Genomic DNA, 27,905 nt, shown 5'->3' on the forward strand with positions numbered 1-27,905 from the left:
GGTAGATACAAGGCAATCAGGTTGTCTCACGGGGGGCTCACTGTCTTAATCCCCATTTTACAGATGAGGTAACAGGGACCATGCTTGGTTTATTAACAATAATAATAATAATAATAATTGTTAAGTGCTTATTATGTGCCAAGCATTTTTCTAAGCGCTGGGGTAGATACAAGGTAATCAGGTTGTCCCACGGGGGCTCACAGTCTTAATCCCCATTTTACAGCTGAGGTAACTGAGGCACAGAGAATTTAAGTGGCTTGCCTAAGGTCACACAGCAGACAAGTGGCAGAGCCAGAATTAGAAGCCCCAGACTCTGACTCCCAAGCCTGTGCTCTTTCCACTAACCCATGATGCTTTTTACCCATGGATTCTTTACCAGGGCTTCATGCAGTATTCCACATACAGTAAGTGCTTAAACACTTTTACTACTTTACTACTACTAAAGAAGGAAGCAAAGGTCAGGGCTAAATGTCCACTTCTTAAGAAGGTACTGTCTGTCAGTCAGTCAACTGTATTTATTGAGTGCTTACTGTGTGCAAAGCACTGTGCTAATGAGCTTACAGTCAAGAGGAGGAGACAAACATTAACATAAATAAATACGAATTATATGAAAGTATATACCTAGTAGGGTCCCGCAGGGAACTGTGCTAGAACCATCTTTGTGAAGAATCTTCAAGCTCGTTGTGGGCAGGAAATGTGTTTGTTTATTGTTGTATTGTATTCCCCCAAGTGCCTAGTTCAGTGCTCAGTACAGAGTAAACGTTCAATAAATAGGATTGAATGAGTTCAATATATAGGATTGAATGAATTAATTAATTAATGATCGTGGAGAGGGAGGGGGCTTTTGAAGTGGGTACACAGATCGAGCCTTCTATTTCCAAGGCTGGGTCATTTAATCATGATTGTGAGATTTGTGAAACACTTAGTAGGCCCCAAGCACTGTATTAAGCCCTGGAAAAGAATCCACGGTGGAAATTAACCATGGACCCTGGCCCTCCATGTTCCTTGTGATCACACTGCTCTCTGAAACAGAACATTTCCTCCAATCCCATGGCAACTCAATCTTTTAAAAGGGTGGAGCCTTGTCAAAAGGCTTTTTGACAATGTAAATATATTACTGCATTAAGCACTGGGGTAGATACAAGATGATATGGTCAGCCCCAATCCCTGGCCCACCTGGGGATCACAGTCTAAATGGGAGGGACAATAGGAATTGATTCCCCATTATATGGATGAGGAAACTGAGATATAATAATAATAATAATAATACCTCTGGTATTTGTTAAGCACTTATTATGTGCCAGACATTGTATTAAGCGCTGGGGTGGGTATAAGGAAATCATGTTGGACACAGTCCCTGTCTTGCATGGGGCTCACGGTCTTAATCTCCATTTTACGGATGAGATAACTGAGGCCCAGAGAAGCAAAGTGACTTGCCCAATGCCACATAGCAGACAAGTGGAAGAGCTGGGATTAGAACTCATGACCTTCTGCTGATGCGGCCTGTGCTCTAGCCACCATGCCATGCCCCGGGTTCAACAGAAGCCGAGTGTCAGAGCTGGGATTGGCTCCCAGACCTATTCTCTTTCCACTAGGCTATGAGCAGGATGGCATGGTGGATAGAGCATGGGCCTGGGAATCACAAGGTCTTGGGTGGTAATCCTGACGCTGCCACTTGTCTGTTGTGTGACCTTGGACAAGTCACTTAATTTCTCTGGGCCTCAGTTACCTCATCTGAAAAATGGAGATTGAGACTCTAAGCCCCACATGGAATGAGGACTGAGTCCAACCCAATTTGCTTGTATCCACCTCGGTGCTAAGTACAGTGCCTGGCACATAGTAAGCACTTAACACATACTATTATTATTATTATTATTATTTTAGGAGCTCTTGACCATCTTTTCCCTCCCAAATGAGTAATATAGCCCACCACCATGGTTCCCCAGCCCCCTCATCTCTCTGAGGGAGCAAGGAGTAGTAGTGGAGCCCTGAGCTTGGCTGCTTTATTTTTAGAAAACTGGAGACTTGGCTACTGCCACACTGGGGATAGCAGAGGGAAATGGAATAGTTTTGACATTTAATTCTTCCTTGTTGTGTTTCTGCATCATTTAATTGGAGAAGCAGCATAGCCTAGTGAAAAGAGTATGGGCCTGTGTTCTAATCCCAACTTTGCCACTTGTCTGCTGGGTGACTTTGGGCTAGTCACTTCACTTCTCTGTGCCTCACTTCATCAGTAAAGTGGGGATTAAGCCCCCCCCCCCCCCCCATGAGAAGCAGCATGGCCTAGTGGACAGAGCACAGCCCCGGGAGATAGAAGGACCTGGGGTCTAACCCTGACTGTGCCACTTGACTGTTGTGTTCCCTTGGGCAAATCACTTCACTTTTCTATACCCCAGATAACTCATCTGTAAAATGAGAATTAAAACTGTAGCTCCATGTGGGACATGGACTGGATCCAACCTGATTAGCTTGTACGGTGCCTATAATATAGTACGTGATTAACGTATACCATAAAAAAGAGGTCAGCAAAGGGAGGAGGTTGGATAATAATAGCTGTGATAAAGCACAGCCCTGCGCCCACATCACCAAACACTCTTCTTTCTGCACCAAACAGAAGCTGGCCATTCCCAGACATCCTCAGGCCCCCGGTTCCTCCCCCTCCTCCTTCCCTCACCCCCAACGATCTGGCCTCCTACTTCATTAACAAAATTAAATCCATCAGGTCCGACCTCCCCAAAGTCTCTTCCCCCCTTTCTCCAACCCCCCGGCTCTCAACATTCTCTGCTACTCTCCCATCCTTCCCAGTGGTATCCTCAGAGGAACTCTCCTCCCTCCTCTCAAGTGCTACTCCGGCCACCTGTGCTTCTGACCCCATTCCCTCTCATCTTATGAAATCTCTCGCTCCATCCCTTCTCCCCTCCTTAACTTCCATCTTCAACCGCTCACTCTCCACTGGTTCCTTCCCCTCTGCCTTCAAACATGCCCATGTCTCTCCCATCCTAAAAAAGCCCTCTCTTGACCCCACCTCACCTTCTAGTTATCGTCCCATATCCCTCCTACCATTCCTTTCCAAACTCCTTGAACGAGTTGTCTACACGCGCTGCCTAGAATTCCTCAACAACAACTCTCTCCTCGACCCCCTCCAGTCTGGCTTCCGTCCCCTTCATTCCACGGAAACTGCGCTCTCAAAGGTCACCAATGACCTCCTGCTTGCCAAATCCAACGGCTCATACTCTGTCCTAATCCTCCTCGACCTCTCAGCTGCCTTTGACACTGTGGACCACCCCCTTCTCCTCAACACGTTATCTGACCTTGGCTTCACAGACTCCGTCCTCTCCTGGTTCTCCTCTTATCTCTCCGGTCGTTCTTTCTCAGTCTCTTTTGCAGGCTCCTCCTCCCCCTCCCATCCTCTTACTGTGGGAGTTCCCCAAGGTTCAGTGCTTGGTCCCCTTCTGTTCTCAATCTACACTCACTCCCTTGGTGACCTCATTCGCTCCCACGGCTTCAACTATCACCTCTACGCTGATGACACCCAGATCTACATCTCTGCCCCTGCTCTCTCCCCCTCCCTCCAGGCTCGCATCTCCTCCTGCCTTCAGGACATCTCCATCTGGATGTCCGCCCGCCACCTAAAGCTCAACATGTCGAAGACTGAGCTCCTTGTCTTCCCTCCCAAACCTTGTCCTCTCCCTGACTTTCCCATCTCTGTTGACGGCACTACCATCCTTCCCGTCTCACAAGCCCGCAACCTTGGTGTCATCCTCGACTCCGCTCTCTCATTCACCCCTCACATCCAAGCCGTCACCAAAACCTGCCGGTCTCAGCTCCGCAACATTGCCAAGATCCGCCCTTTCCTCTCCATCCAAACCGCTACCCTGCTCATTCAAGCTCTCATCCTATCCCGTCTGGACTACTGCACTAGCCTTCTCTCTGATCTCCCATCCTCGTGTCTCTCTCCACTTCAATCCATACTTCATGCTGCTGCCCGGATTATCTTTGTCCAGAAGCGCTCTGGACATATCACTCCCCTCCTCAAAAACCTCCAATGGCTACCGATCAATCTGCGCATCAGGCAGAAACTCCTCACCCTGGGCTTCAAGGCTCTCCATCACCTCGCCCCCTCCTACCTCACCTCCCTTCTGTCCTTCTACAGCCCAGCCCGCACCCTCCGCTCCTCCACCACTAATCTCCTCACTGTACCTCGCTCTCGCCTGTCCCGCCGTCGACCCCCCGGCCCACGTCATCCCCCGGGCCTGGAATGCCCTCCCTCTGCCCATCCGCCAAGCTAGCTCTCTTCCTCCCTTCAAGGCCCTGCTGAGAGCTCACCTCCTCCAGGAGGCCTTCCCAGATTGAGCCCCTTCTTTCCTCTCCCCCTCGTCCCCCTCTCCATCCCCCCGCCTTACCGCCTTCCCCTCCCCACAGCACCTGTATATATGTATATATGGTTGTACATATTTATTACTCTGTTTATTTATTTATTTATTTATTTTACTTGTACATTTCTATCCTACTTATTTTATTTTGTTGGTATGTTTGGTTCTGTTCTCTGTCTCCCCCTTTTAGACTGTGAGCCCACTATCGGGTAGGGACTGTCTCTATGTGATGCCAATTTGTACTTCCCAAGCGCTTAGTACAGTGCTCTGCACATAGTAAGCGCTCAATAAATACGATTGATTGATTGATTGATTGATCCTTTTATGGACTACAGAGCACAAGACTTGTGCATTTGTGACGTTGCAGGATGGAGGCTTGTTCTACTGTGACCTGGCCTGAATTCCAAAACATTATTTTATTAATGACCTCCCAGAGTTCTCACAACCAGGATTTTCCCAAATAGGTGGAATTATCTTTAGAGGAAGGGGTGTCAGCTACGAGACTTTTTCAAAGATTAAACAATAGGAAAGGTAAAAGAAATCAGGGGATAAGTGTGGAGTTGGGCATGTTTACAACTTTTCTCCTCTGCCATAAAGCACTGAGCTTTGCTGACAGTTGCATGGCTTCTTTTTAATTACTTCAGCTAATGATGCTAATGAAATAGACTACCAGGTACTTTGCCTTTCCAGGGTATATAGGCACACTGCTGGAGCTGAGAACAGATGTTGACAGCAACAGCTGAGGGGAAAGTGATAGAAGAAGAACCTCTTCGAGCAGGAGAGCTATATCAGAGTCAAAATCCAAATACATTTCACTGCCTTCCCAGAAGATGGTAAAAAGAAATGGCGTCAAGGAGATGCAGAATGCGATGGGAGGTTGGAGTGGAAATACAAGAGGCAGATGATACAATGGAGAGTTCCACCAGCTGACCTAAAAACACTAGAGCAGGCGGGATGCCAAGATAACACTAGCAGAAAAGCCCAGGAAAGAATATCATTTTCTCCATAATATACAGCCCCATTTGCTTGAAAAAAAAATAGAACAACCAACTCTTTTCTGCTCAGAATGAGAATAGAGTCAACTAGCAACTTCAGATATCTATTTGGTGGGCTTTCCATGGAAGATTCTTAAGCTTTCACTAATTCTGGACTTTCTTCTCTGCTTAGTTCTCCTTTTTTATTGTCCCCACAGGTCACAGCTCGAGGCCCAATCAAGTCTCTACCGTTTTTTTTTTTTTTAATGTGGTATTTGTTCATTCATTGATTGATTCATTCAATCATATTTATTAGGTGCTTATGGTGTAGCATACAGGCCTAAGAGTCATCATCATCATCATCAATCATATTTATTGAGCGCTTACTGTGTGCAGAGCACTGTACTAAGCGCTTGGGAGGTACAAGTTGGAAACATATAGAGACAGTCCCTACCCAACAGTGGGCTCACAGTCTAAAAGGGGGAGACAGAGAGCAAAACCAAACATACTAACAAAATGAAATAAATAGACTAGATATGTACAACTAAAATAAATAAATAAATACATAGAGTAATAAAATAGAGTAATAAATAGTGTACAAACATATATACATATATACAGGTGTTGTGGGGAAGGGAAGGAGGTAAGATGGGGGATGGAGGGGGGACGAAGGGAAGAGGAAGGAAGGGGCTCAGTCTGGGAAGGCCTCCTGGAGGAGGTGAGCTCTCAGTAGGGCCTTGAAGGGAGGAAGAGAGCTATCTTGGAGGATGGTCAGAGGGAGGGCATTCCAGGCCCGGGGGATGACGTGGGCCGGGGGTCAATGGCGGGATAGGCGAGAACTAGGTACGGTGAGGAGATTAGCGGCAGAGGAGCGGAGGGTGCGGGGTGGGCTGGAGTAGGAGAGAAGGGAGGTGAGGTAGGAGGGGGCGTGGTGATGGACAGCCTTGAAGCCCAGGGTGAGGAGTTTCTGCCTGATGCGCAGATTGATTGATAGCCACTGGAGATTTTTGAGGAGGGGAGTAACATGCCCAGAGCGTTTCTGGACAAAGACAATCTGGGCAGCAGCATGAAGTATGGATTGAAGTGGGGAGAGACATGAGGATGGGAGATCAGAGAGAAGGCTAATGCAGTAGTCCAGACCGGATAGGATGAGAGCTTGAACAAGAAGGGTAGCGGTGTGGATGGAGAGGAAATGGCGGATCTTGGCAATGTTGCAGAGCTGAGACCGGCAGGTTTTGGTGATGCCTTGGATGTGAGGGGTGAACGAGAGAGCGGAGTCGAGGATGACACCAAGGTTGTGGGCTTGTGAGACGGGAAGGATGGTAGTGTCGTCAACAGAGATGGGAAAGTCAGGGAGAGGGCAGGGTTTGGGAGGGAAGACAAGGAGTTCAGTCTTGGACATGTTGAGTTTTAGGTGGTGGGCAGACATCCAGATGGAGATGTCCTGAAGGCAGGAGGAGATGCGAGCCTGGAGGGAGGGGGAGAGAGCAGGGGCAGAGATGTAGATCTGGGTGTCATCAGCGTAGAGATGATAGTTGAAGCCGTGGGAGTGAATGAGGTCACCAAGGGAGTGCGTGTAGATTGAGAACAGAAGGGGACCAAGCACTTAACATTGGGGAACCCCCACAGTAAGAGGATGGGAGGGGGAGGAGGAGCCTGCAAAAGAGACTGAGAATGAACGACCGGAGAGAGAAGAGGAGAACCAGGAGAGGACGGAGTCTGTGAAGCCAAGGTCAGATAGTGTGTTGAGGAGAAGGGGGTGGTCAGGAGGTCATGGGTTCTAATTCCGCTCCACCACTTGTTTGCTGGGTGACCTTGGGTAAGTTACTTCACTTTTCTGGGCCTCAGTTACCTCATCTGTAAAATGGGGATTAAGATTGTGAGCCCCATGTGGGACGGGGACTGTGTCCAACCTGATTTGTTTTGCTTGTACTCAGCACCCTAGTGCTTAGGACAGTACCTGGCACGTAGTTAGTTAACAAATACCATAATTATTATGATTATTACTGTGTGCAAAACACTGAACTAAGCACTTAAGAGAGTACAAAATAATAAACAGACACATTCCCTGCCCATGTTAAGTGCTTAGTATGTGCCAAGCACTACGATAGCTACAAGCCAATGAGGTTGGACACAGTCCATGTCCCACATGGAGCTCACAGTTTTAATTTTCATTTTACAGATGAGTTATCTGAGGTATAGAAGAGTGAAGTGACTTGCTCAAGGGAACACAACAGTCAAGTGGTGCAGGCAAGGTTATACCTCAGGTCCTTCTATCTCCTGGGGCTGTACTCTATCCACTAGGCCATGCTGCTTCTCATGGTGGGGTGGGGGTCTTAAGTCATTCTCCTATTTTTGCCTTTTTGTTGTTTTGAGTCATCCACACTACTAGAGAATTAATGTCCTGTACTTTTCATTTGAAAATACTACCATTTAGACCTACAGGTAAGTGCTATAAAGAGGCCCAGAAATTTGCAGGAGATGCTCAAAATGTGGAGGGGACAAGCATGTCCCACATCTTCCCTATCTCTAATAATTTCAAAATCAGGAAAAGAGATCATATTTATGGAATTTGGCAAGAGGCGGCTTTGTCTAGTCAATCCATGATAGCCATATTGCAGTGCTCTAATCATCATCCTAAACACACAGCATGCAGCAGAAATTGTCACAGGCCCTAAAATAAGTACGAAAACAACTCCATTAGTGAGTTTGATAAAGAACTACCCAGCCCCTGGTTGTTCGGAGGAATCATGCGATGGTCGCCCTTCTGAACATCCAGCCTCATGGATAATAATGGACTAGCATCCACAACTCTTTCTTGTAAATTCCTCTAGTGACCCATCAATTCATTCATTCAATCATATTTATTGAGCGCTTACTGTGTGCAGAGCACTGTACTAAGCACTTGGGAAGTACAAGTCGGCAACATATAGAGATGGTCCTTACCCAACAACGGGCTCACAGTCTAGAAGGGGGAGACAGACAACAAAGCAAAACATGTAGACAGGTGTCAAAATCATTATGCTTAGCCAAATCCTCCTTGAACCCGCAGAAATTTTCAGCTGCACGACTTCCCGTAGGAAGGCAGTCCATGTTTACCATCTGCAGTGCGGAGATGTATTTCTTTTGTCTTTAACCTTTCATTTGAGTCTCATCTTTTGATGGTGGGAAAACCACACCAGTTCCCAACCTTCAGCTTTTGTGTCTATTCAGTCATATTTAAAGCTGAAGGACTCTAGGGGTTTTGATACATTTTCCACATGGTAAAAGCAACAAGAAAACAGCCACAACAAAAACAAAAGCACCTAAGAGGTTTGTCACTCTTCTAATAAAGTATCTTAAAGCTGACCTCCCTGATGGGCTACATTGCTATCAGTGCGCATCATATTTTAAAGATGAGAATGACCAGAAGGGTGAAGAGGAGGCAAATGCGGAGTTGTTTCATTTTTCTTTCCCAATTACTGTAGAACATGAAACAAACAGGGATGCTGTTTTTCCAGTCAGTCAAGATCAGAATGATTGGAAGTCACAAAATGATGACCATTTCCGACCCTCATATTATGAGTGACTCGCCACTCCAATAAGCCATCAGAAATACAGAAAGCAGATTTCATCAAACCCTGAGTCTCAGGCAGGCAGCCCCACAAACTGACAAAAACTCTATGGGTTAGGGGTTCTTTAAAATATGTCTCCACAAAGATCTGAAAAACAGCTTGTGAGACTTTTTCATTTAGCTGTTAGGAATCATAACACCTAAACGTGGCCATTTATTTGATGATGGGAAAAGACCAGCTTAGAAAAAGAAAACAGGTTGCTTTCCTATAAGGTTTTGGTGTCTTTTCAAAACAACAAATAAAAAAAATTGTGGTAGAAAGGAGATAGCTTTAAATACTGTTCAATGCACTGATGACTTCAAGTTTTGAAATCTGCAGTACAATGTTTTGTTTTTTTTCAGCATGAAAGCTTGTTAGCTCTTTGGGAACAAAAAAGGCTTATCTCCCATCTAATGATGTATTTGGGATAATGTCAGAGGAAACAGATCGGCTAGGTAGGTGGTATCCAAAAAGATGCTTTTAACTCGAAAGAAATAAAATAGAACTTTAATACTTACAGCTGTCCTCTTCTTCAGTAATACATTTCACAACATAACAGGCGTAGATGAACCCTGCCAGCTGAAACAAAATAGAGGAGCTTTAGAAGGGCGGCCAGGGGTAGGGAGCCAGACCAGAATTTCAAAGGACGACAACTCATCCCGGAGTTAAGGGCTGGTCGACTGGGCGTTAGATTTCAACAGGCTTCCTTGATTCAGGCTTCTTTAATCTCCTGTTAGAAGAGGAAATATTTTTCTTTCCGTTTTTCTCAACCTGTCTGGGGGAGTGTGGGTTCCACCCAAGAGGAGAAAATTTTGTAACTTTTCAGTGTACGTTTGGACTGATGAGGATTATGAATAACGGGAATTCTGAAAGAAGCACTATACCAGCCTGTAATCATCGTCTTGCAAAACCTGACGGGTAAAGCCCCTGAGATGGTGGGATTTTCTGTTTTTACTGTTTACTGTTAAAAGAAACCAACCTCAAAGAAGAGACTCCCATTCTGAAAACAATGATGTGATGAAGTGACATTCATTCATTCAATTGTATTTATTGAGTGCTTACTGTGTGCAGAGCACTGTACTAAGCACTTGGGAAGTACAAGTTGGCAACATATAGAGACGGGCCCTACCCAACAGTGGGCTCACAGTCTAGACATGATGAAGGGAACATCTATAAGTGCAGACTATCCACGAGAAGCAGCGTGGCTCAGTGGAAAGAGCACAGGTTTTGGAGTCAGAGGTCATGGGTTCAAATCCCGGCTCCCCCACTTTTCAGCTGTGTGACTTTGGGCAAGTCACTTAACTTCTCTGTGCCTCAGTTCCCTCATCTGTAAAATGGGGATTAAGACTGTGAGCCCCCCGTGGGACAACCTGATCACCTTGTAAACTCCCCAGTGCTTAGAACAGTGCTTTGCACATAGTAAGCGCTTAATAAATGCCATCATCATTATCATCATCATCATCACAGTAAAATGAACTCAGAGGGCACTAGGGCCTGCTTATTCAAGGGAGAGCATCAGAGCAGCAGTATCTTGTTAGCAATAATTATTAACGGTGGTATTTATTAAGCACTCACTATGTACCAAGTTCTGTATTAAGTCCTGGGGTAGATACAAGATAATCAGGTCCCACATGGAGCTCACAGTCTAAGGAGGGAAAGAGAACAGGGGTCGAATCCCCATTTTGCAGATGAGGGAACTGAGGCATGGAGAAGTGACTTGCCCAAGGTCACACAGTCAACGGGGGGCAGAGCTGGGACTTGAACCCAAGTCCTCTGACTCCAAGCCTGGGCTTTTTCCATTAGTCAGTCAGTTGTATTTACTGAGGGTTTACTGAGAGGCCATGATGCTTCTCGAGGTTACCAAGAGCCACCTCTGTCTCCTGCTGGCACCCCAACTCTCTAAGAAGTCTCCTCCCTGTAAGCTTCACCTAATGGGCTGGGCCCTTGATAATTTGCCTGGACGGAGGGAACATTGTCATCAAATCCTCTTCAGTGATATAACCTGTCCCATCTTAGATGTCATGGTCATGGTCATGGAATGTAACCTTTGATTTCCCTCCATTTGGAACCCAGTAGCAGAGCCCAGATAATAATAATGATGATGATGGCATTTATTAAGCACTTATCTATGTGCAAAGCACTGTTCTAAGCACTGGGGAGGTTACAAGATGATCAGATTGTCCCACGGAGGGCTCACAGTCTTCATCCTCATTTTACAGATGAGGTAACTGAGGCACAGGGAAGTGAAGTGACTTGCCCAAAGTCACATAGCTGACAAAAGGTGGAGCCGGGATTTGAACCCATGACTTCTGACTCCAAAGCCCGTGCTCTTTCCACTGAGCCACACTCTTCTGTGGATTTCTATTCTTCTCTGAATTTTGCCCTTGGAGAGGATTAGGGTGAATTATTTGATTATATCTCTCCCTTCAAACAAGTGTTCTTGAGCTTTGTCATTTTGGTTGGAAGATGAGTCAATTCAGACTGTGAGCCCACTGTTGGGTAGGGACTGTCTCTATGTGATGCCAATTTGTACTTCCCAAGCGCTTAGTACAGTGCTCTGCACATAGTAAGCACTCAATAAATACGATTGATTGATTATCGGGTCTCATGATTGCATACAGATTCCCCCAGAGAAAGGGTGGGGGGACGCTTTTACAGATTGATTGATTTATTGGTAGTTGTTGATGAGTGCTGGATGGAATTAATGGACATTTGCTTTCCCTTTGGAACCAGTACAGGCCTGGGAGTTGGAAGACCTGGAATCCAAGCCTGGCTCCACCACATGTCTGATGCTTGACTTCATGCAAGTCACGTTAGTTCTCTGTTTCTCACTTTCCTCATCTGTAAAATGGGAAGGAAATTGTTGTTCTCTTTTTCCTCCTTCTAACCTGTGAGCCCCATATGCTACAAGGACTGTGCCTAAACTGATTGCATTGTTTCTACCCTAGTGTTTAGCGCAGTGCTTGATACATTTAGAGTTAAACAAACACAATTATTATTGCTATTATTATTATTATTCCAACTGGCCACTTGGAAGGAGATAGGGTTTTTGGAAGAGGAGTCTTGATCCTTTCCTTTCCCTCTGCCCCAGAGAAGCAAGAAGAGGTGAGAATCCAACCCGAGCCTTTTCTATGCTGCTAGGAAATAAACAAAGAGATTTGGAAGGAATCATCTGAGCCAGGAAGTCCCCTGCAGAGCAGATAACCAGGCAGGACAATGCAAAGAAGTGGAGGTGGGAGAGAGAGGAATTCACTCTGCTGCTTTTCCCTCTCCCTATTGGAGCTGAAAACATCAGGAGAAACCATTTCCAGATTTCTGTTTGCAATTATTGTTTAATTAGGGCTCACTCTGCAGGAGGGATCACCCTATCCCAAATATAGAAATGCATCACTGTATGCAAAGATTCCGTTTCGTTCTGTACATTAAAGCTCTCCCAGTAAATGTTAATATGCAGTTTCTATTTTGTTATGGATCTTTTCCTTTGATTTCTGGCATCTAGTTAGAGATTTTAGTCACAAAGCAATTATTCTCCCATATAAACCCTGCCTACACAGGTTTCCCTCAGTATTTATCCTCTGTTCTCACTAACTGGTTCATTATATTCAAAGCCTGGACAATCCCATTTAGAAAGAGTGAGACTCAATGGCCATGGTTTAGCATTTCACTTCTCATTAAAACGGCACTGGTTTTTAGGTTATTAACTAAACTTCCCTCACAATGTGCAGCAAAAACACCGTCTATCAGATCGTGTGTCGCGCTGATCTTTTAATGGTATTCCAATGCTTTGCCTAAATATCAGGGGAACATCTTTGATATAAAAGTCAATCCTATAGCATTTAGTCAGTGTGCTGATTAAATGAGACCTCTGTGTTAAGGAAGCGGTCTTGCTCTCAAAACAAATGGAAATTGGTTTCCCACCAAAATGATTGGGCACCCCAAAATGCCCCACAGCTTTTTCAGTTTATCCCTGTGCTTCCTGGTATCACTTTTGGCTGTATTTTCCAATCTCCAGCTGCATTTTCTGCCTGTGCTCATCATGATGAATAAAAATAATGATCATTGTTGTGGTATTTGTTAGCATTTATAATGTGCAAAGCACTGTGCTAAGCCCTGGGGTAGATACATTGCAAACACATCAGGCAGAGTTCTTGGGGTGAGGGAACAGTTAGTCCAGCCTCATTTCACAGGTGAAGAGACTGAGACACTGAGAAGTCAAGCGACTTAATGATGATGGCATATAGTAAGTGCTTACTATGTGCAGAGCACTGTTCTAAGAGCTGGGGAGGTTACAAAGTGATCAGGTTGTCCCACGTTGGGCTCACAGTCTTCATCCCCATTTTACAGATGAGGTACCTGAGCCTGACCACATGTTTTGTTTTGTTTTGTTTTGTGGTCTGTCTCCCCCTTCTAGACTGTGAGCCCATTGTTGGGTAGGGACCGTCTCTATATGTTGTCAACTCGTACTTCCCAAGCGCTTAGTACAGTGCTCTGCACACAGTAAGCACTCAATAAATACGATTGAATGAATGAATGAACTGAGGCACAGAGAAGTGAAGTGACTTGCCCAAAGTCACACAGCTGACAATTGGCGGAGCCGGAATTTGAACTCATGACCTCTGTCTCCAAAGCCCGTGTTCTTTCCACTGAGCCATGCTACTTCTCACACAGCAGGCAAGGGATGGACCTGGAATTAGAACCCAAGTCCTCTGAATCCCTTTCCTGTGCTCTTTGCACGAGGCCATGCTGCTCCTTGAACATAACTAGATTTTACTTTTCCTTTCTTTGCTTTCAAAATGAGTGTCCATTTTCAAAGGATGTGATGAAGTAACTAGGGGTCTTCCATGGTAACCCTCTAATGAAGATAAAGTATATGCCTGGAAATTAATCAATCAATCAGTGGTATTTATTGAGCACTTATTATGTGCAGAGCACTGTACTAAGCGCTTGGGAGATTACGGAAGAATTAGCAGACGTGTTCCCTGCTCATGTCAAGCTTACAAGTCAATGTACTGGGGTCTCCCAGCAGCGTGGCTCAGTGTAAAGAGCACAGGCTTTGGAGTCAGAGGTCATGGGTTCAAATCCCTACTCCGCCAATTGTCAGCTGTGGGCAAGTCACAACTTCTCCGTGCCTCAGTTACCTCATCTGTAAATTGGAGATTAAAACCGTGAGCCCCCTGTGGGACAACCTGATCACCTTGTAACCTCCCCAGTGCTTAGAACAGTGCTTTGCACATAGTAAGTACTTCAAAAATACTATTGTTATTATTATTATTATTATTATTATTATTTTTATTATTATTATTATTTGGGAAAACAAGGAGAAAATAGATCCCCAGTGGTAGTTAGACAAAACTTTGAAATCTGAAACTGAGAAACAGCATGGCCGAGTGCATAAAGCACAGACCTGAAAGTCAAAAGGACCTGGGTTCTAATCCCAGCTTCGCAACCTTTCTGTTGTGTGAGCTTGGGCAAGTCGTTTCACTTCTCTGTGCCCCAGTTCTCTCATCTGTAAAATGGGAAATGACTGTGAGCCCCATGTGGGCCATGGACTGTGTCCAAGCTGATAACCTTGTATTTACCCTAGCACTTAGTACAGTGCCTCATGCATAGTAAGTACTTCACAAATTCCATTAAAACAAAAAGAAATGTCCAAGATGCCTTTCTTCAGAAAAAACAAATATCACCTGATGGTTCCAAGTAGCCTTTCATTATTATGGGCAGAAGGTAAACTTGGATTTGTCATATATGTCTCTGGAGTTCAGAGCTAAGAAAAATCCATCTCTTCTCGATTAAATCGTTCTGGAAAATCTCCACCTTAAATATGGTTTGTTCTCTCTCTGCTTGGCCATATAGAATCCCAGCTCATCTTATTCTCCATTACCAAGGGGAAGAAAACAACCATCTCTCTTTCTCTGTAGCTAAGTCAGATGGAAATTTTATCTGAAGCCCAGATCAAATTATAAATGTATATCTCAGAGCATATAGGAATTCAGCTAGCAGGTGTAGATAAAAAAGGATCAGATTGCTTTGGGTGGTTTTTTTTCTTTAAAGATTGGATTACAATAAAAGTATATGTACAGGAAAACTACCAGGAGTGAAGTTCATAGTACTTAAATCCTAGTACTTTTGTTGCGCTATCTATTTATGGAGGAAATTGGATTTTACTGTGATGCTCACATTGTTAAATGCTTTTAAACAGTGAATATATTTTTTACTTAAGTTCAAAGGAACAGCTTAATACAGAATAATAATGCTTTCACCCACTGATCACAGCAACTCTGACCAACTTGAAAGCTCACAATTCTATATACGTTCATCATATTCATTATATAAACATACATCTAGATTCGTATCTTTACCCCATTTCCTAATGAGAGGACATTATTGGTCATTATTCCTTGTTACATTATGAACCATTGTCCACTGCCTTCTTCCTCCCTTAAGAATGTTCCATCCTTTTTCTTTTGGGTTTAAAACATTTGTTTTCTTTTTTTATGGTATTTGTGAAGCACTTTATATGTGTCTAACACTATTCTAAACATTGGGGAAAGTACAAGTTAGATTAGACAGAGTCCTTGTCCCGCATGGGGCTCAGTCTAAGAGGGAGAACAGGGATTTAATCTCCATTTTATGGGTAAGGAAACTGAGGCACAGAGAAGTTAAGTGACTTGTCTGAGGTCATACAACAAGCAACTGGCTGAGCTGGGATTAGAACCCAGGCCCTCTTTCCACTAGGCCACACCGCTTCTCCTTCTTCAAGGTCATGTTATTCCTCTGTAAAGTATATTGACTCATGCACGTGTCTGCTATAGACACACAGTGCAGTTGACTAGTTGTCATTATTCTCTTATACGGCTTATGTTCTCCCGATCGAAGGAGCCTAGTCACTTCCGATTAGATGGTGACCTTGGATGGACCTGGAACATGGCCTGGATAGGAGGTCACCTAGGTGGAGGACTCGATGGGCTGTAGAAATCACTTTAAGCAATATGATAGGCTCTCAAAAATGATACATCCACAACACCTTGCAGATCCTCCTGACCCTAGCGAAAAAGGATCACCTCACACTTCCCCTGGGTGGGCCATATGAGGAGAATGGATATCAGAATATACAATGGCTGCCCTACGGTAAACTGAAACATAGCATGAGCGGGGAACAGTGGGAGAGAGCAGCAGAAGACAGATCAGTGAGCTAGTCAGTCAATTGTAATTTCTGAGTGTTTACTGGGTGCAGAGCACGGTTCTAAGCACTTGGGAGAGTACAATACAACAATAAACAGACACATTCCCTGCCCACAACGAGCTTACAGTCTAGAGGGGGAGACAGAGATTAACAGAAATAAACAAATTACAGATTTGACATGACATGGGCAATCAGAAAGAGCCTCTCTCATGGAGCAGAAGCTACAGAATGAGCGTTACAGCCAGCGAAAAAAGCCAAAACAGGACCAGACACCATGGGCAACGTCATGATAGTGCAAAACGGGGAAATCCACACTTTCATCAGGCACACACAATCCTTTGCAAATTTCACTGTACACAGGGAAACTACACACCAAACTAATTCATTCTGAATTAGAATTCAGAAATAGAATTTGGTTACCGATTATTCTCAACCATCTCAATGAAGGTCTTCTGTGGCTAAGAAATAGCCTGCCCAGAAATCACCCCAGTTGCCTTCACCCTAATATCATCTGCTGCCAGAGAAATACTAGGCTCTAAGGTGCCACTCAACTTCGCTGTGCCATTCCCAAAGGAATCCTCAAGGATTATTGTGAACGTTCACGCCCTACTGAGGCAGAAAAGCTTCTCAGTGGATGAAACACATCTTAATCAGCCTCCAGGCTCCCTCTGTAGCGTCAAGCCTGGCTGGGTAGGAATACTGAATCAAATTGGATCCACGTAGAGCCCCCTGCTTCACTTAGGGAAGGAGGGGGAATGAGTAGGGAAAAAGAAAAAAGACCAGACCTGGTCTGTCTAAAATCCCATTCTGAAGCCTGAGGGTGAAATTTCTAACAAAGTTGTTAGAGCTCATGTCATCCAAGTGGATTCATACGGGGTTCCACAGTCTACCTGTTTTTCTTCAAGGTCTTAAGATGTAAGTGTGGCCTAGTGAAAAGAGCATGGGAGTGGGAGTCAGAGGATCTGTGTCCTAATCCTGACCCCACCATACAACAGCTGTGTGATGTTGGATAATCACTTATGTTCTCTGCACCTCAGTTTCCTCACCTAAAATGTGGGAATTAAGACTCTGAGCCCCATGGGAGATAGGTACTGTATTCAACCCAATTTTCTTATGGCATTTGTTAAGCACTTACTATGTTCCAGGCACTGTACTAAGCGCTGGGGTGAATACAAGCAAATAGGGTTGGACACAGTCCCCGTCCCACAGGAGCTCACAGTCTCAATCCCCATTTTACAGATGAGGGAACTGAGGCCCAGAGAAGTGAAGTGACTTGCCCAAGGTCACACAACAGACAAGTGGGAGGCAGAAACAGGATTAGATCTCATGACCTCCTAACTCCCAGGGCCTTGCTCTATCCACAAAGCCATGCTGCTTCTCAATTATACCAATTATCTAGTATCTACCCCAGTGTTCAGTACAGTGCGTGGCACATAGTAAACACTTAAATATCATAGTTATTATTAAGCAAGTTCACTATCTGGTCAGCTCCTTGGGCCATCTATCTTCAATATGGACATGAGGTGATGGCTTGAAATCAATCAATCATTCAATCAATCGTATTTATTGAGCGCTTACTGTGTGCAGAGCACTGTACTAAGCCCTTGGGAAGTACAATTTGGCAACATATAGAGGCGGTCCCTACCCAACAACGGGCTCACAGTCTAGAAGGACTAGACTGGTGGTTCCAAACACTGTCCGATCCCTAACTCCCCAAAATGCTCCCACAACCCCCCACTCATAATCATCCAATATCTGGTCACAGCAGAAACCAGTTTCGGTTTCACCAGAAACAGAGCAGAAAGAGAAAGTCAGGCCAGAAAGTGCCTACTGTGAGATTCAGGGAAAACAGCATCTTTGATCTGGGTACGGGGAGAGCGAGAGAAGTCAGGTTGAGAGAAAGGAAAAACGGTTAGCCTGGGAACAGGCTTAGGATAGGGTCCTATGTGGCCAGGGCCATGGGTTTTGCATTGGCCCTTTCAGCCGCACACATGCTCCTAGGAATCAATCTAGCAATCATTTTTTTTTTAATTGAGTTACTTCAACCAATTGTGCACAGAGCACTGTAATAAGCACTTGGGAAAGCACAATAGCATTGATAAACACCATCCCCACCCTCAAGAACCTTACCGTCTAGTTGGTACCTATCTTTACATATCTGTAATGTATTTATTTCTACTCAATGTCTCTCCCCTTCTAGACTGTAAGCTCGCTGTGTGCAGGGAATGTGTCTGTTTATTGTTATATTGTACTCTCCCAAGCGCTTATTACAGTGCTTTGCATGCAGTAAAGTTCAAGAAATAGAAATGAATGAATCAATTGGGAAGACAGACGTTAAAATCGTTGAAAGAAATGAGGTGATCACTTCCTCACCAGGAAATCCATCCTCATGGTCAGGGAAGAGTCACCCAACAATTATAGTTTTATCCTTTAATATCCCATGATAATAATAATGATGGCATTTATTAAGTGCCTACTATGTGCAAATCACTGTTCTAAGCACTAGGGAGGTTATAAGGTGATCAGGTTGTCCCACGGGGAGCTCACAGTATTAATCCCCATTTTACAGATGAGGTAACTGAGGCCCAGAGAAGTTAACTGACTTTCCCAAAGTCACACAGCTGACAATTGGTGGAGCCGGGATTTGAACCCATGACCTCTGACTCCAAAGCCCATGCTCTTTCCACTGAGCCATGCTGCTTCATCATGGATCCATCACCCTTATATCACTTTAGCCCTCCTTAAGACATCAGCTCCTTCTAATCATTCCTTCACCGTCTCTAATTTTCACTCCAATATTCCAAAATGCACCAATGAATTTCTATATGAATTTATACAAATCTCTTTTGAATCTACTGTTATCTTTCAGCCTGTTCAACTTCTTGGGATCACACATTCCACGTGTGTCCTGCTGTTTCCCTCCTAACTACTCCATAGTCCTGTGGGCACTGGGGAATTTGTGGAAAAACAATTCTTGGTCCATACCTTTCACAGTTATGTAAATCTCAGTCATGTTCCCTCTCAGCTGCTGCCTTTTCAGATGGAAGAGTCCTACCCATTTCAGTTTAACCTCATCCAGAAGCTCCTGCAGCCCCCTAAATACCTTGATTACCCTTTTTGTGCCTTCCTCAGTCTTCTTGTGTCCTTTCTAAGATGTTTTATCCACACATAGTATTCCAGATGCTGATGTGTCTGCTAAGGGAGAGATAAACAGAGGAAGGGGAGCAGCATGGCTTTGTGGAAAAAGCACAGACTTGGAAGTTGGAGAACCTAGGCTCTAATCCCAACTCCACCATTTGTCTGCTATGTGACCTAGGGCAAGTCACTTAACTTCGTGTCTCAGTTTCCTCAGCTGTGAAATGGGTATTAAATCCTACTCCAACCTACTGGATTGCTGGCTGCACGTGGGACAGAGACAGTGTCCAATCTAAATATCTTTTAACTACAGCAGCAGTGTTTGCCACAAAGTAAGCACTTCCTAAATACCAAAAAAAAGAAAAAGGAGGGCACCTTAACTGAACTGAGACAGAAGATGGTTCCAGTTTAACTAATAATAATAATAATAATAATATTGGTATTTGTTAAGCGCTTACTATGTGCCAAGCACTGTTCTAAGCACTGGGGTGGATAAAAGGTAATCAAGTTGTTCCAAGTGAGGCTCACAGTCTTAATCCCCATTTTCCAGATGAGGTAACTGAGGCACATAGTTAACACCAAAGCACAATCTCACCATTTATGGCCTAATTAATCCATCAATAAATCATATTTATTGAGAGCTTTTTGTGTGCAGAACACTGCACCAAGCACTTGGGAGAGTACAATATAACAGAGTGGTAGGCTTGACAGACATTAATAGAAATAAATAAATTGCAGATCTGCACATAAGTACTGTGGGGTTGAGGGAGGGGTGAATGAAGAGAGTAAATCCAAGTGCAAGGGTGACGCAGAAGGGAGTGGGAGAAGAGGAACTGAGGACTTTAGTTAGGGAAGATCTGTTGTAGGAATTGTGATTTCAAGAGGCTTGGCATGTGGGGAGAAGACGAGAAAGAGGTGCCATCTCAAGATGATGAGCTTCCCACTCCAAAGGCAGCAGTCACCTTTCATTTTGCAGTCTGGGGGAAAACATTTGGGTGGAGTCCTCGATGGGAACAAAAATCAGCTGTGAAAGCCAGGGAGAAACTCCAGAATAACCCTGCAGAGTAACCCTGTTGGGCTAGATACAGTGTTGCAAAGTTAACCAAGAAGATAGGAGGCATGGGTAAAACAAAACGAAACAAAACCCAGAAGGTGACCCTGAGGAAACCACATCCATAGTAAATTATGCAGAGTTCCAAGGAGCATTGTCCAAAAGCCAGTGGAGCAGCAGCCTGGGCAGACCCCTGGGGAATTTCAGAATAAAATTGGTGCAAGGTTCATAGGGAGTAAATGCTCAAAGTTAGCCCAACACCTCAGCAAAGCTAATTGTGCTGGCAGGTTGCCCGGAATGAAACACATGGGCAGACTGACTTAAAGAAATCCTCAGGTAAGAATTAGCCACGGATTTTGTCCCTTGAGGGACAAGTCCCCCTCTGGACTGTAAGCCTGTTGTGGGCAGGGACTGTGTCGGTTATGTTGTTACACTGTACTCTCCTAAATGCTTAGGACAGTGCTCTGCACACGGTGAGTGCTCAATAAATACAATTGACTGATTGACGGACTGACTGAGGAGTGTATATTTTGCGTTATAGAAGAACTGGATATTCTTGACTATTAAAACAACCAAAGATACTCACGGCAGTGAAATGCAACAGGAAGCCATGAGGAATTTTGAAGACTGACTGGCCTAAAGAAATCCTTAGGGAAGGCTCAAAATCTGTCCTCTAAAGCCTCTCCAATGGCCAATGCCTTGAAGCACAGGGAGTGTATTCTCTGTGATCAGGACAAGAGGTAGATCCGGAGCCAGAAAGATGAAGATTATCACCTGGGACTTGGGTAGGGGAACATCTAGCCTTCAGCCTGCAGGTTTGTTTTTTTTTATGGCATTTGTTAAGTGCTTACTACATGCAAAGCACTGTTCTAAGCGCTGGGGAGGATACAAGGTGATCAGGTTGTCCCACATGGGGCTCACAGTCTTAATACCCATTTTACAGATGAGGGAACTGAGACACAGAGAAGTTAAGTGACTTGCCCAAAGCCACACAGCTGACAAGTGGTGGAGCTGGGATTAGAACCCATGACCTCTGACTCCCAAGCCCATGCTCTTTCCACTGAGCCATGCTGCTCCTCTATTGTTGTTGTTGTTGCAAGATGAGCTTCCAAATAACTTCTTGAGCAAAAGAGGAGGATGAGTCTCTTAAAAAAAATACCTTGGGGGTCTTTGAGTGGCTTCGGTCTATCATCTTTGACACGTTAGTCCTTGGCTCTCCACCAGCCTTGAGCTCTCTGGTTAGGAATATTCTTACCAGTGTTCCCTTTACTCAACTCGTGTTTGTTCAGCCTTCTGCCCACTTCTTCCAAACAGACAGACTTCTCAGAATGGTCTCCACAGGAATTCACTTGGGTTTGGTGGGAATTTAGCTAATGGCATTCGCGAAGATAACTGAGGGACTCACGGTGTCTTGGCAGTGGGTAAATGCTGAGGTTTCTGGTGGTCCATGAGGGGTCATCTCACCCTAGAGGTACCCTTGTTTCTCCACTGGGTCTGGGTGTGGGCCAAAGGCTGGTATTATTTTGTTAATGATGTGCATATATCTTTAATTCTATCTGTTCTGATGACTTTGACACCTGTCCACATGTTTTGTTTTGTTGTCTGTCTCCCCCTTCTAGACTGTGAGCCCGTTGTTGGGTAGGGACCATCTCTATATGTTGCCAACTTGTACTTCCCAAACGCTTAATACAGTGCTCTGCACACAGTAAGTGCTCAATAAATACGATTGAATGAATGAATGAATGAATGAATGAATGAATGAATGGTACCTGGCTACTGACAACTACCATGTGAAGGACACAGTTGGGGCAAGTGTGGATTCTGGAAACAACGGCTGGGCAGATTTGGGGGTAAATCTCTCCTGCAGCTTCCTCTTCATTTGGGCTAAAAATTCAGCCATGAAGTGATGGGGCTCTGCTCACTGAAGGTGGCACCTTATCACCTCATGGAAAATTAGGTTGCATTTGCGCTGGGATCTGCCACAACCCGAGGTTTCCTTAGGAATTTTGGTTACATCATTGCTAGGGATATAGGCAGCGTTCGACGGACAACTGAGCCTGTTTGGACACAGCATGCCGCAGTGTGAGAAGAAATGACATGTGGAAGTGGTATTACTAATACTAGTAGTGATAGTATTTGTTAAATGCTTACTGTGTGCAGGGCACTGTTCTAAGCCCTGGAAAGAGTATGCAGCCGGGAATTAGACATGGACCTTGTCCCTTAAGGGGCTCATGTTTCGTATTACAAAAGAATTGGATGTTCTTGCCCACTTAAACAGCCAGAAGACACTTCTGACAATGAAATGCAACAGGAGGCCAAGAGGAATTTTGAAGAAAGTTCAGCAGTATGACAGTGGATAGAGCACAGGCCTGGGAGTTAGAAGGACCTGGGTTCCCATACGATTGCTCTGTAAACATCACCCCAACTCCCTTCCCCGCCCCTCAGCACTTGTTTATATATGTAGATATTTATTATTTTATTTATTTTATTAATGATATGTATATATCTATAATTCTATTTATTTCTATTGATGCTATAGATGCTTGTTTACTTATTTTGTTTTGTTTTGTTGTCTGTCTCCCCTCTTCTAGACTGTGAGCCCGTTGTTGGGTAGGGATTGTCTCTGTTGCTGAATTGTACTTTCCAAGTGCTTAGTTCAGTGCTCGACACACAATAAGCACTCAATAAACACGATTGAATGAATAAATGAATGAACTTCTCTGGGCCTCAGTTACCTCATCTGTAAAACAGGGATTAAGAGTGTGAGCCCCATGTGGAACAGGGACTGTGTCCAACCTGATGAACTTGTATCTACTCCAGTGTTTAGAACAGTACTTGGTGCATAGTAAGTGCCTAACAAGTACTAAGTACTATTATTATTGTTATTATTAGTGCCAACAAGGATGAATGTCAGTTTTCTATGCAGAAAACCAAGCTGGTAGGGCCTAAAATGACAAGGTAGAAATATCCCTCATCTAGTATGATGAAAAGAACATGGAAAATGCCAGTTCTTGTGGCAAGCCAAAAATCGATAAGATGAGAGATAGGCAGGTTTTTTTTCCCCAAACAGCTAAAATAGTGAGATTATTAATATCTAATGCTAGGTTGTCAGTGAAATCAGTGAATGAATTGAAACTTTAATTGTGAGCCCTCCAAGGGACAGAGACTATGTCTAATTCAATCCATCAATCAATGACATTTATCAGGTGCTTATTGTGCTTTACTAAATGCTTGAGAAAGTACGACAACCATAGAGTTGCGATGCATTTAGTAAGCACTAAGTAAGTTCTGTGCACAGTAAGCACTTAATAAATATTATCACTACTACTTATGGAAAAACCAAGTAGGTAATTTCTTCATTCATTCATTCAATCATATTTATTGAGCACTTACTGTGTGCAGAGCACTGTACTAAGCGCTTGGGAAGTACAAGTTGGCAACATATAGAGACGGTCCCTACCCAACAGCGGGTCACAGTCTAGAAGGAGGAGACAGGCAATAAAACAAAGCATATTAACAAAATAAAATAAATAGAATAAATATGTACAAATAAAATAAATAAGTAAATAGAGTAAACAATATGTACAAACATATATACGTATATACAGGTGCTGTGGGGAGGGGAAAGAGGTAAGGCGGGGGGGATGGAGAGGGGGCGGAGGGGGAGAGGAAGGAAGGGACTCAGTCTGGGAAGGCCTCCTTGACGAGGTGAGCTCTCAGTAGGGCCTTGAAGGGAGGAAGAGAGCTAGCGCGGCGGATGTGCGGAGGGAGGTCATTCCAGGCCAGGGGGAGGACGTGGGCTGGGGGTTGATGGTGGGACAGGTGAAAACGAGGCACAGTGAGGAGATTAGTGGTAGAGGAGCAGAGGGAGCAGAGGCTGGGCTGTAGAAGGAGAGAAGGGAGGTGAGGTAGGAGGGGGTGAGGTGATGGACACCCTTGAAGCTGAGAGTGAGGAGTTTTTGCCTATGCATAGGTTGATTGGAAGCCACTGGAGATTTTTGAGGAGGGGAGTAACATGCACAGAGCGTTTCTGCACAGAGATGATCTGGGCAGCGGTGTGAAGTATGGATTGAAGTGGGGAGAGACAGGAGGATGGGAGATCGGAGGGGAGGCTGATGCAGTAATCCAGTCGGGATAGGATAAGAGATTGAACGAGCAGGGTAGAGGTTTGGATGGAGAGGAAAGGGCGGATCTTGGCAATGTTGTGGAGGTGAGACCGTCAGGTTTTGGTGATGGATTGGATGTGAGGGGTGAACGAGAGAGCGGGGTCGAGGATGACACCAAGGTTGCAGGCTTGTGAGACGGGAAGATTGGTAGTGCTGTCAACAATGATGGGAAAGTCAGGGAGAGGGCAGGGTTTGGGAGGGAAGATAAGGAGTTCAGTCTTGGACATGTTGAGTTTTACATGGCGGGCAGACATCCAGATGGAGATGTCCTGAAGGCAGGAGGAGATGTGAGCCTGGAAGGAGGGGGAGAGAGCAGGGACAGAGATGTAGATTTGGGTGTCATCAGCGTAGAGATGATAGTTGAAACTGTGGGAGCGATTGAGTTCACCAAGGGAGTGAGTGTAGATAGAGAACAGAAGGGGACCAAGAACTGACCCTTGAGGAACTCCTACAGTAAGGGGATGGGAGGTGGAGGAGGAGCCCACAAAAGAGACTGAGAATGAACGGCCGGAGAGATAAGAGGAGAACCAGGAGAGGATCGAGTCTGTGAAGCCAAGGTTGGATAGTGTGTTGAGGAAAAGGGGGTGGTCCACAGTGTCGAAGACAGCTGAGAGGTCGAGGAGGATTAGGATAGAGTATGAGCCGTTGGACTTGGCAAGCAGGAGGTCACTGGTGACCTTCTAATTATCAAGTCCATAGATAGAACATTTTTCATCTCTTTTTGGGGAAAATGTACATATCAATGAATGGAGTGGTTTCATTATAAGGGTGAAAGCCCTTAAAATTTTTAGAAAAAGGGGTAATAAATCTAAGGCATTATATTTATCATTTCCTTTACCAACATCAATTTATCCTCCTCTTCCCTTCATTATACCTCTGATCTTTCAATTCTTCTTTTTCACTTTTTGCTACCTATGTCATTATTCCTTCTTCTCTGCCTACCAAATCACTATACTTCACTCCTCTGACCCAGCCCTGAAAATAGAGTTTAACCAGAAGAAAGAGATAAAGAAAAGAAGCAAAATGGGGAGAGGAAGAATGAAGAGAGCCATAAATCTTTATCTAGGTTTTCTGTAGATTCCAGTGCATTAAAATGTCTTCTATCTAATGGAAAGTCAGTGGCATATGGAAATGATCAATTAGTCAATCAGTGGGATTATTGAGCACTCCACTACATGGCTCAGTGGAAAGAGCACGGGCTGTGGAGTCAGAGGTCATGGGTTCAAATCCCGGCTCCGCCAATTGTCAGCTGTGTGACTTTGGGGAAGTCACTTGACTTCTCTTTGCCTCAGTTATCTCATCTGTAAAATGGGGATGAAGACTGTGAGTCCCCTGTGGGACAATCTGATCACCTTGTAACCTCCCCAGCACTTAGAACAGTGCTTTGCACATAGTAAGTGCTTTATTATTATTATTATTATTATTATTATTATTATTATTATTATTATTATTGTGCGCTTGAGAGAGTTTACTCCTAATGAAAGACACAGTCCCACAATACAATTAATTAGTCAAATTAGTGGGATTATTGAGCACTCTACTAAGCGCTTGAGAAAGTTTACTCCTAATCAAAGACACAGTCCCACAGCACAATAATGGGAAGCAGCTTGGCTTCGTGGAAAGAGCACTATCCTTGGAGTCTGAGGACCTGGGTTCTAAACCCAACCCCTCCACAAGTCTGCTGAGTGACCTTGGGTAACTTACTTAACTTTCTGGCACCTCCTGTTTCCTCAGCTGTAAAAATGGGGATTAAATCCTACTCCACCCTAATGAATTGTTAGCCCCATGTGGGACAGGGGCTGTGTTCCATCTAATTATCTTTTATCTACTGCAGCACTTAGTATAGTGCTTGACACAAAGTAAGCACTTAAGTACCATACAAAAGGTAAAGGAGGGCACCCTAACTGAATTGGGACAGAAGAAGGTCCAAGTTTAACTATCACCTGGTGCCCAACTCACTATACTTCACTCCTCTGACCCAGCCCTGAAAATAGTGAAAATAGAGTTTAACCAGAAGAAAGAGATAAAGAAAAGAAGAAAAATGGGGAGAAGAAGAATGAAGGGAGAGCCATAAATCTTTATCTAGGTTTTCTGTAGATTCTAGTGTATTAAAATGTCTTCTATCTAATGGAAAGTCAGTGGCCTAAGGAAATAATCAATTAGTCAATCAATTGGTGGGATTATTGAGCACTCTACTAAGTGTTTGTGAGAGTTTACTCCTAACAAAAGACATAGTCCCACAATACAATAATGGGTATGGGCAGTTATGAATTATTTACAAATACTAGGAGCAGGAGGAAGAAGGAGGAAATTACCTAAGTAGCAGCAAGAGTATGTTACGAAGAAATAGTTTAAAAAGTAATTGAATGTATGATTGCAGCTACATTTTGCACACTGCTGAGGAAGGACATTAATGCCTTAATTACTAAGAGTGGTGGTGAGTTGAGAAGACTTGAGGTGTGGGGAATTGATTGAAGAAAGTTTTTTGGAGGAGGTGGGATTTTAAGGGGGCTTTAAAGATAGAGATCTGTAATCCTCTGTAGTTTCTCCATGAACTATATGCTCCAATTTGCAGTGTTGTCATAGCTCATAGAAAAGTCTAAAGGAAGGGTTCAATATTGGGAAAAAAGACCTTGGGGAGAAGAAGGGGACCTCTTTTCCAGGGTACATCAATCTGAAGGGCAGGGATTATGTCTACTACCCCTGATTTTTCCCCTTCTCTTTAGTCTTGTGTCTCCTCCTGCCTTCAGGACATCTTAAATTGGATTCCCAGCTAGCCCCTCAAATTTAACATGCTCAAGACAGAACTCCACCCAAAGCTTCTTCTCCTTCTGACTTTCCTGTCACTGTAGATAGCACCGCCATCCTCCCTGTCTCACAACCCTGTAACCTTGGTGTTATTCTAGATTTATCTCTCTCATTCAATTCACTGTCACCGAATCCTGTCAGTTCAACCGTCACAACATTACTCAAATCTGCCTTTTCTTCTCAATCCAAACTGCTATTATATTAATCCAAGTATTTATCCTCTCCCACATTGATTACTAACTGCATCAGCCTCCTTGCTGACCTCGCTGCTTCCGGTCTCTCCCCACTTCAGGCCATACTTCATTCTGCTCCCTGGATCATTTTTCTACACAACACTTCGGTCCATATTTCTCCACTCCTAAAAAATCTCCAGTGGTTGCCCAACCACCACATTGGCCTTAAAGCACTTAGTCACTTTGACCCCTCCTACCTTATCTCTCTGATTTTCTACTTCAGCTCAGAGCACACAGTTCACTCTAATGCCAACCCACTCACTGAACCTTGTTCTTATCAATCTCCCTGCTGACCCCTAGCTCACATTCTGCCTCTGGCCTGGAATGCCCTCCACCTTCATCTCCAACAGATGATCACTTTCCCTATCTTCAAAGCCTTATTAAAATCA

General features: G+C 44.3%; 1 protein-coding gene across 2 annotated transcripts in view; it reads right to left on the bottom strand.

Annotated features, from left to right (window-relative positions):
* The window catches only part of NKAIN2 (sodium/potassium transporting ATPase interacting 2), a 1,260,259-nt gene that overhangs the window by 37,376 nt on the left and 1,194,978 nt on the right, over window positions 1–27,905 (bottom strand). For both annotated transcript variants that reach the window (XM_038771617.1, XM_038771616.1), the window contains exon 5: window positions 9,459–9,519. In XM_038771617.1, coding sequence (XP_038627545.1) covers window positions 9,459–9,519 — 61 coding nt within the window. The remainder of the gene's footprint in view (window positions 1–9,458; window positions 9,520–27,905) is intronic.

This window comes from Tachyglossus aculeatus, chromosome 2 (genome assembly GCF_015852505.1).
Source record: "Tachyglossus aculeatus isolate mTacAcu1 chromosome 2, mTacAcu1.pri, whole genome shotgun sequence".
In the NCBI taxonomy this organism is placed as follows: Eukaryota; Metazoa; Chordata; class Mammalia; order Monotremata; family Tachyglossidae; genus Tachyglossus; species Tachyglossus aculeatus.